The sequence below is a fragment of the Diplotaxodon limnothrissa genome, linkage group LG6 (assembly GCF_057381915.1).
Source record: "Diplotaxodon limnothrissa isolate DT_005_m linkage group LG6, D_limnothrissa_male_GT1.1, whole genome shotgun sequence".
Classification (NCBI taxonomy): domain Eukaryota; kingdom Metazoa; phylum Chordata; class Actinopteri; order Cichliformes; family Cichlidae; genus Diplotaxodon; species Diplotaxodon limnothrissa.
The window spans coordinates 14,180,995-14,191,368 of NC_140601.1; the positions used below are offsets into that span (position 1 = coordinate 14,180,995).

General features: G+C 40.1%; 1 protein-coding gene across 1 annotated transcript; it reads left to right on the top strand.

Moving 5' to 3' along the window:
* The first annotated feature begins 1,801 nt into the window (after positions 1 to 1,801).
* LOC146630280 (monocyte to macrophage differentiation factor 2-like) lies at positions 1,802 to 9,780 on the top strand. The gene is made up of 7 exons (XM_085355720.1): positions 1,802 to 1,815; positions 6,779 to 6,860; positions 7,068 to 7,228; positions 7,383 to 7,457; positions 9,170 to 9,271; positions 9,414 to 9,483; positions 9,574 to 9,780. The coding sequence occupies exons 1-7, from the start codon at positions 1,802 to 1,804 to the stop codon at positions 9,778 to 9,780; spliced, it is 711 nt and encodes a 236-aa protein (XP_085211846.1).
* The last annotated feature ends 594 nt before the right edge of the window (positions 9,781 to 10,374 follow it).

Below are 10,374 nucleotides of genomic sequence, written 5' to 3' on the forward strand. Positions count from 1 at the left end.
TTTACAACTTCTTGGTGTTATATATCAGACAGTTTGGCGATGCCCTGCTATACTCACGTTTCATTAAAGCAATCAATTCGTTAACCTCTTCAGACCAAATGTCTTATCTCACCGAGTCTTTCAGTTAAAGCGAACAGCAAGAATTCCTGTTGCTGCTGTCGTGCCTGTAAACTGTAGGTCGAATCAGGTGGACAGAAACGTGGGATTATTACATCTGTAATGTTGAGTTTACCCATCCCTACTACTTTCAAACCCCACTGCCTAAGAGTAATGAACATTTGTATGTGAGACACAGGATCAACATGACTCCACATACTCATGTATTCAGTCCCGGTTCTTTAAAAGCACTGATGGGTTTTCAGCCAAATGCACATCTCCTCATCCACTGCAGTGTCTCACGTGATAGATCGATGCTATTAGATTGTTAATACAGGTACAATACTGTCTAAGCTGTTGCCGTTGTAGCTGCTCATCGATTGATGGGAAAACATCCTGCTGCACAAACTTACAAGTGTGTTTTGGTCTTGTTGATGTTTAAAAAAAATCTAATCAAATACTTTTTTATCTTCCTCTATAGTGCTCAAACTCTTAATTTTTTTTAAATTAACTGTGACATGAAACTCCCAGGTGTCAGCAGTGAATATTTAGCAATTAACCATACAATATATATTTATAATTAATAGTTTTCCAATAGATCAGGTGGAGCAAAAAGTATCCCTCTGAGTAAAATAAAAAAAAAGCCAAAAACAGAGAACACCTATCAGCTATCAGACCTCCTGCCTCTTCCTAAGTTCAAGCGACCTGCCAAGGTCAGGTTTGAAATGATAAAATAGTCAAGACTGAAGCATCAACGGGGGAGATATTCTGACCTGTAATGTATGTAAGGGGCTGCCAGTAAATAAATAGATAACTGAAAAACGTGTCAGTGTGAGGAGCTATTTCTGCCCCACTTGGTTCCTGTAGCATATCTCATTAATTCCGCCGCAGAAACAGAAAATTACATAAATGAGATGTTTTTATAATTACATTCAGATTCAGTAATTAAAATCTTGTATATTCAAGATATCTGGTTCTTTATTAAAAAGCGACAGTCCACATATTAGCAGCAAAAGTCTCTATGTGTCTCAAGGAAGACTGAAGACCCAGCCAGATGACATCACAGTGACGTCACGGGGTTATATTGTTCATACCTGGTAAAACGCCGCGCAGACTAGGAGCCGTAGCTCAGTGTCGCTTTAAATAATCCTCCTCTGACTCGATAATTAGATGCGTTAACGTCGTCGCCTTATTACATAATACCAGTCCCTGAGAGCGCGCCTGCGCCTCCACCTAGAGACCAAAGCAGGAACTGCAGGCACGACTTGCCTCTGAATCAGCCCCTCATCACAGAATGATGTGGCAGCCTTCAGTGATGAAGAACAGCCCCCCTCACCGAGTCGTGATGAGGTGAACCGGCGGGGAGAGAGAGAGAAAGACAGAGAGAGAGAAAGAGCGAGCAAGCATCAGCACCGACTGAGACTCATCCCCTCGTCCCCCCACTGACGCCCACACTTCCGGACTGGACCCTCTGGAGGCGGCTGGGTCGGGATGCATGCGTCTCCCAGTGCTGCTTGAGATGTGGATAAGACGACGACGGTGAAAAGGCGACGTGCTCGTTACCTTCCATTAAACCTCCTCGCTGCAGATCTGAACGCTGAACTAATCAATTATCGGCGGCCAACTCGCCCATCACTCACAGGGGGGATTCAGGCTTTGGCCACACTGTCTGTCTGCCGTCAACTGTTGCCTATTTCCTCTGTAAATGAATCTTGTAAGGTGGGTGAGCTCATTCAATATACGGTTAGAGACTGGAGATGAACAGAAAGGCTGCTTTTTGGTAGTGATGATGATGATGAGGTCCAGGATGCTCATTGGGAACCAGCTGTAAATAACTCATATGTATTTTCTGCATGTCTCATAATTAGTGATGTATCTTTTTCAAATTTCTATATTCAAGCTCAGGATTTCTTTTATTTCTTATTTTATTTTAAGCAAACACACAACCTGCCACTTCCCCCTTCTCTTCATCTTGCTACTTCTTCCTTTTTCCTCTTTCCCTGTGATCTTTGTGACACAGAGGAAAGGCCACCCCCTCCTCTTCCTCAGCCTTTTCAACTTTATTTAATATCTGGCACACAGAAGCCAACTGGATCTAGGCTGAGGCTGTCCCGAGGACAAACGAAGTAGACCAATGTTGCAACTCAGAATTATTTTCATTCTCAGCTCATGCTCTGCTAATCTGCTGACTGCTTTTATGCTATGAATCAGCTGATCATCTGTTCTGTTCGCTGTCCATTACAACTTCCACACTCTGAGTTATATGTTTAGTGGTCTTGTTTTTAGCTCCAAACCCAACCAAACTGAATTGATGTTAAAAAAATGCTTCCAAAATAGAGTCATAGGTATATATAGAGAGATACTTTATTATTATTATTATTTGCTTCAAAAAATAGGCCAACTGAGGCAATTGTGGGAGTAGTATTTGTTCCATCTCGCGAGCAGAGACTGTAATTCCCACAGCTCACACATGAAGTCATGTGTGCCACATTATGGGTTGAGGCGAAATTATCATGCTGCTTCTTTTAATCAGATATGATGTCAGTTGTCTTTTATGAGTACATCACAGCTAAATATATTTTTAGCTGTTTCACAATGCAGGGCACTTTAAGGAAGCGTGTGGTGGTTACTTTTGTTATGTAACATTTCTAGATTCATTTATTCATTCAAGCGCTGTCGAACATGTACCCGTCACAACTTCCTGCCACAGGACCCGGGCTGGCTTTTTCTAAGAAAACACCAAAACGATTAAATGATTCAATCAAGACGTCAGAGGAGCCTTAACAAAAAAAAAAACAGAATGAAATTTCCAGTGGTTTATCTTCACAGCTGTGACTAACTGCAGCTTCTCTATGTTGTGTATCAGTTTAAAAAAGAAATGTTTTTGGCCTTTGGATGTATTAGCGTGACAAGACGGGGAGTAATCTCAAAAGTTTTGAAATAGCTGATAGATCAGATTTTCCCAGCTTTTTGCAGTTAGGTTTACTAGGATATATAGCTTAAATGATCAGATTTTAATCACCATTGTGGTTCTTTAATCTATATACTGTCTAATTTAATCCAAGACCTGTTTGATTTACAGTGCTATAACAAAGAAAAACAGTTATATGGCAACTGTTTTCAGCAGTGTGTGGATGTTAACTTTATTATAGATTTACATAATAGCACAAAGACCCATGAAGTAAAGCAGTGTTAATTCATGTCCTGTGTTAACTGGACCGAGGTCTTCATGGTTCATTTAGACCACAGAGACGCAGAGATGTCACGGGGTTTCCACAGCTCTGCTCTGCCCCATGAGTGAGTCCCTCTGCCTGGCCTCTGGCCTGCTAATTATCAGCCAGCTTGATAAAGTCATTAATGACCTGACCAGGCCTGCTGGGCCTGGCACTGACACACACTTGTATGTGTGCGCACTACAGAGAGTAAGCCAGACAGTGTGAGGCCAGTGTTGGATACAGGGTGGGGAAGTCTTTTATTTGGGACAAGACGGTGTTTCTGGGCTGGGCCGGTTAGTATTAATAGCTCCTAATGAGTGTCACTCTGAAAAACAAAGCAGCAAATGGAGGAGAAAGGGAAGTGAAAGGTGCTGCCATCCTTTTTACATCATCTTTCTTTAGTTCTCCTTGTGTATATATGTTCATGAAGGATCATGAATGTCTTATCAGCATTTTGACAACAACCACGCATATACCCACAGCTGTGATATTCCTCTTTTTAGATTATTTAGAAGTATTGTTTCTGCAGCCGCATGCATGCACAGCTCCTCAGATAGACAGCATAATTAGCTGTTGGGGGCATTTCATAAAAACAAATGGATTCTTTGAGGTTCTGAGCGGTATTCCCTTTCCTTCTTTTTCATGTCTTACGACTTACAACATGTGGATGTGCACATGCTTACATTTTGTGTGTCTGCAAAGACATCATTTGCCTTCCCTGCATGTTAATTTCATCATTGGGAAGCAGAGAGGAGCCATGGTGGGGGAACGGGAGAGGGAGGAGGAAAGAGAGGCGAAGAAAGAAAGATGAAAGCAGCGAGGAGTTTTCTGTTGTAGGGAAGAGGGGAGGACAATCCCTGCCTGTGGTTTCCATGACAACAGTGACATCACTGTCAGGGTGCTACCTCCTGAACTGTTTGAGTTTCTGTACTGAGTGTTCGCAATCAAACGAACAGATCGGAGTGTGCGTGTGTATGTGAGAAAATGTGGGCATGGCTGTATGTGTGAGCCGTTTCTGAAAGAGATCAAACCTCTGCTTCAGTCGCTCTGTGGTTACCCACTGTTGCCAGGCAACGGCAGTCATGGCAACAAGTTGAAGCATGTAGTAGCGTTGCTAAGCGAAACAAGAGGGTGGGGTGGATTGTTAGCATTGAGATACAAGTGGGTTTAAATATCATACACAGTAAATATGGTCTGCAGCTTAATTCTACAAAGTCCTATTAAAGTGGACCCATTACTCTTGTTATATAAATTCTGTTGCAATGCCAGATGCTCATTACAAACATGGACAAAGCCTCAAATAATTACATTAGTGTATGTACAACAAATGTTGGCCAATAGCTCAGGCTTCAGACTGACTTTTTTTTACCCTTGATTCTGTATCATGTCAGTGAGAGTAGATAACCTAATTTGATCATCCTGACGCACTCCCAGGCTTGGCTGTTAGACTCAAAGCCCCGCCCACCTGTTGTTCAAACCTTGTGAGGAGCAGTCTATTAGAAAACAGTTGGCGTAAAGCGAGAACAGCTTGTTTCAGTCAAAGGATGAGTTAAGTGTAAGGAAAAAAGGAACATATTGAAATATGGATTATGCAAAGAGTCCAATTTTATTTTATTTTTTTAAACTGACCTTTAAGCAAGCAACATGTGCTCCATAAACCCCAGTAACATCCGAGGTATATTTCAAAACAACACCTAACAGCTTAAACTGAAATACCCATTTCTATAGAATACATATTTCATTAAATATTGCCATAAATTCAGACTGAGAATTTTTTGGAGTGTGTGTGTGAAATTTTTTTAATGCCAAATTACATGTACTGTTTCTGTTATATTTACTTATAAAGGAAAGAGTAAAGTTAATGAGTAAATAATTACAAAACAGCAATATTGCTTAAAATTCAAATTTTGCATATTTGCATAAATGACCACTAAGTCTGAACAGATCCATTTGTATGATAGAGACCTTTGGCTTCGGTTAATGAGCGACCCAGTTTGTATGTATTTTTAAGTGTAGATGTTAAGATGATGAAGCATTTAAATGTGAGCAAATGTGAAATGTGTCATTTGCATAAATGCTGCTGCCTGTAATAAAAAGAAAGGTAGCACTTTATAGTACAGCTCAGTAATAACATGATAATAGTGGTGTAATAATCAAAAATTTGTAACGCACAGTTAAAAAAACTGTCCAAAGAGCTGCACAAAACAATAAAAACTTCAAAAATAATAGTACAAGATCACAAATTTAAATGTGCCCGCAATACAAAATAACCACCACCAGTTTCAGATTATGAACCCAAGAATACCATGAAATACAGCTATGTTTTCAGATTTAAAGACGGCAATAATTGGAGCACTTGCAATGAACACAGGAAGCTGGTTCCACGATGATGGATGCAACTGAGAAAGTCCTTCCATCTGTTTGAGCCCAGAACAGAGAACACGAAGTCAGAGCTTGTCACTATATCTAAGAAAAGAGGGATTGTGTGAAGGTGAATAAGAGAAATCATATAGGTGAGTGCCTGACCAGTGAGAGCTTTAAAAACTATTTATACATCTTGAATTTAATTCTTAAATGGAAAGGGACAAAATGTAGTGAAGCCATTATGGGAATGATATGATCTAATTTCTTAGCACCAGTTAAGTCTAGATGCAGCATTTTGAAGTAACTGGAGGCAAGATAGAAACTTCTAAAGGAGACCACAATACAGCAAATTATAACAACAGGCAACAGGCTCGAATTACTTTTTCTGTGTAAGGATTAAATAGAAAATATTTGAAATATTTGACGATAAAGCTCTGTTTTGACAACAGATGACAATTTGTTTGTTAAAATGTAGCTCAGGAACCAGATTCTTCACATGAGACTTAACACAGAGAGAGAGGGGACACAGTTTATAAGGAAGAGAAAAAGAACCTCCCAATTTATAGGAACTAAGAATGAATGAATTGGCTCTTGATTTCCATTAAGGATTCAAGAAGAGGAGTTATAGAGCCAGGAAAAGTGAACCCAAAACAGACACTTGGGGGACTCCGTAAAAAATAGGAGTGAACTCAGGAGACAGGAAAGGAAGGCTCTGTGTTTAAGATGGGAATTAAATTGTTTCAAAGCCATAACTTTAATACCTGGCTTTAAATCCAGACTGGACAGGTCCCAGAAGGCCAGTGGAATTTAAAAAGAGTAATAACTGGGAGCAAACTACCTTGCTGTGTGAAAAAGGAGATAATAACCACATAATACTAACCTTCATGCATATAATTAGAAGATAATATACAATAGCCTATTGATGAGCAATGGGAAATTATCATTTTAATACACACAGGTTATCAAACTGTTAACAAAATTTTACTGTGTTGTCACTAACTGGAATTATCACCACATCATTACCACCCTAGTTATTACACTATTATATAAATTTCAGCTAAGTATTGCACAGTAAAATTGTTAATAAATGTGATCATTTGCAGGTATATGAACAATCGTGTTCCTCCTAACAAGAGATACCAGCCCACCGAATATGAGCATGCTGCCAATTGTGCCACGCATGCGGTAAATGCACACACACACACACACACACACACACACACACACACACACACACACACACACACACACAGAAAGTGATCATTAAACCCAGTGAAAATAAGAAAAATCATCATTACATAACATCAGCAGCATCATGCTCGTGTTTACAGTCAGTCCTGCCTGCCTGCCTCTTTGTGCCTCATGTTTCATTTATGCTATGAATTCATTTAGTTGTGGATAATCCCCAGCCTGCTGGGAAGCTCAGTGTTGCACTTCCAGTCAGAGGACCAATGGGAGCGGCTGTCAGCCTGGGTGTATGGGGCGGGGCTCAGCTCACTCTTCATCATCTCCACCCTCTTCCACACTGTGGCCTGGAAGAAGAGCCACTTACGGTATATACTTATATACACACACCCACATATATACATTGTAGCACAATATCTGTGATGCATTGGATTATTTTAAATATATCATTTTTAATAATGATGTTTCATATCTAAACAGTGTCACTGAGTCGTTTCTGAGCTGTTTCTGCTCCCTTTTCAGGTCTGTGGAGCAGTGTTTTCACATGTGTGACAGGATGGTGATCTATTTCTTCATCGCTGCTTCCTACGCCCCTTGGTAAACAAACTAGCCTGCTAGGCGTGTGTGGGTGTGTGTAAACTGTATATATAAGTAAGTACATTATTCAAATTTTATTTATATAGCTCATTTCAACACTTGTGGTACAAGGGGCTCTGAATATGAATAAACACACAAAAGATGATTAAAATCAACATAACAGCAACAGACATAACACAGAACCCCCAACAACCACCACCTCCAGCACATATTACAGATAGCAAATAGTGTTTCCAATAACTGGCACTCAGAGAGTGTTTGTTGAGCTAACTGCAAGGAAACTAATCCTCAGTCTGGGTCCGTTGTGAGAAAACCTATGCACCCTCCTGTTGTCAGTCATGATTAAGTTACATAGACTGTAAATAAAAGATGACATTATTATTATCTCTCCCCCCCCCTTCTTTTGTTTTTAATCAAATGTGACAAGCAAGTGGATCTGACTTAAAATTGGTGTTAACGGTGAAAACTGCTCTACGCGGTTTACAAAGCGTCCATTAGTTCTGATTGGATTTCATGTCATCAGAAGATTTTCATTTTCATCTCATTTTTATTTGGAGGCAAAAGTGTCAATACGTTTTAGCCTGGTTTTTGTCCTGTTTTGTGTTTCTGTTTTGTTTAGTTATTATCTTGTTTTTATAAGGGTGGCTGTAGCTCAGGCGGTAGAGCAGGTCATCTACTGATCGGAAGGTTGGTGGTTCGATTCCTGGCTTCCCCTAGTCTGCATGCCAAATATCCTTGGGCAAGATACTAACCCCAAATTGCTCTCCGATCCATCCATCGGAGTATGAGTGTGTGAATGCTACTTAGAAAGCACTAAGAACAATGTGCTTGTGTGAATGGGTGAATGCACAAGTTGTGTAAAGCGCTTTGAGTGCTCAGAAGAGTAGAAAAGCGCTATATAAGATCCATTTACCATAAGAAAAAAAAGGTTGGTGGTGAAAATTATTGGTCAGCGAAATTAACACTGCAAACTTAGGATCTTATCAGTGACAAGTTAGCCAAAGCATTTCCTGTTTTATGAGCTGATTGGAATAATAGTTTAAAAAATAAACATCATGCTGTATTTTAAAAGATCTGCAATTAGAAGATGAATCCATGAGATTTCGTCATGCATTGTCAAAGGTATGTGCCTTTTTTGACGTGACGCTGTGCGCCACGTTATTGTTTACATGACATTAATTTCTAAAATAGTGGATATAGACAAACTACCATTGCTGTTACTCTGACTATCTGCAGTTTTACGGCAGTTTTACGTGTGTATATCTAAGTATACACACGTAAAACAGCAATTATTGTCCCTCCATTTAGAACGACAGAGGCGTTCGAAGTTCACTCGGGCGCCTCTACATTCAACACAGACGCTGTCACAACCCAAATCCCAACGTCGGTTTTGAATAAATTTACTTTTTTGAAAATTTTTAATTTATGTACACTATATGCATTTTGTTCATTCCTAAGTTGTGATTCTATACCAATCAAAATACTGTCTTTAATAATTAACATTTGAAATGCTGAAGGCGTTTCAAAATTAGCTGCTTTTCCAGCAAAACAAAAACTTTACTGAAGTACTTAAGGTTTTGTAAGGGTACAAAACCCTGTTTAGTCTTTCCCTCCCTTTTATTTTTAGCGTTTACATGTGGACAGAGATATTTTTTCAAAACTGCATGTGTAGATGGCATTTTTTTTGATTGATTGATTGATTTTTTCAACAGGCTAAACCTGCGAGAGCTGGGTCCCTGGGCGTGTCACATGCGCTGGTTAGTTTGGGTCATGGCGTCTTTTGGAACCACCTACGTCTTCTTCTTCCATGAGAGGTCTGCTCACATATTTATTTTCTTAGTATGTCAAATATTTAAACTTCTTTTAAAATTGATTAAGCTTTTTCCAAGCTGTTATTAAGATTGCCTAACTTTACGCTCAGTAACACCCGTGCTCAGTAACCCATTGCTGTCATAGGTATAAGCTCATGGAGTTGATCTGCTACACAGTGATGGGAGTTTTTCCTGCCCTGGTCATCCTCTCAATGGTGAGGCCACTCACATTTTCTGCTGCTTGATTGGGTTTAAAATGACCCATTAAACAGTTTAAAAATAATAAACTTAATGCCTCTTCTCAGCCGGAGCAGTCCGGGTTGTGTGAGCTGCTGGTCGGCGGGGCCTGCTACTGTTTGGGGATAGTCTTCTTCAAAAGTGACGGCATTGTCCCATTCGCTCACGCTATTTGGCACATGTTTGTAGCTATGGGAGCGGCCATACATTACTACGCCATCTGGAAGTACCTCTACGCCCAGCCACCCAACCACCAGGTCCACACCTCCAGATGACATCAGCACTGACCTCACAGGAAGTAACTCCTGTTTTTGAGCGGATACGAGGGGCTGTCCACATTCAGGGGCTGCCTCATGTTGAAGGTGGGGGGATGGGGGGGGGGGGGGGGGGGGGGGTAAACATGCACTTTTCAGTGTGACAGAAACCAAAACTAATGGTGCATTCAGGTCCCTCTCATCAGTTCGAAATGTCTAACATTTCCATGTTTATCACCAAAAAGTTGCCTTCAAGCAGCCAGTGAATGAATGGGTAAAACGGGTCCAAATCCAAATTAAATCTTTTGCATCGTCTTCACACTCCTACTTTTCTAAAAAATAGCACCTTTAAAAAGCAATTTAAACTACTTTACTTTTTCTTTGAGGATAAAATAAAATCACATCAGTGTGCTGAAATAGCATAAAATAATGTAATGGAATACAGCACAGTGTGAAACACAAAGAAATACTTTAAGCCCTGTTTTAAGACAACAGTTAATTCATGCAGGTCTTGCAATTTTGCTTTGTTTTGCAGGTACTTCTCCTTGTTTAGCTTTGAATCTGGGACAGGAAGTACAGCTGGCCTAGATAATGACTGATGGAGTCAAAGATGTG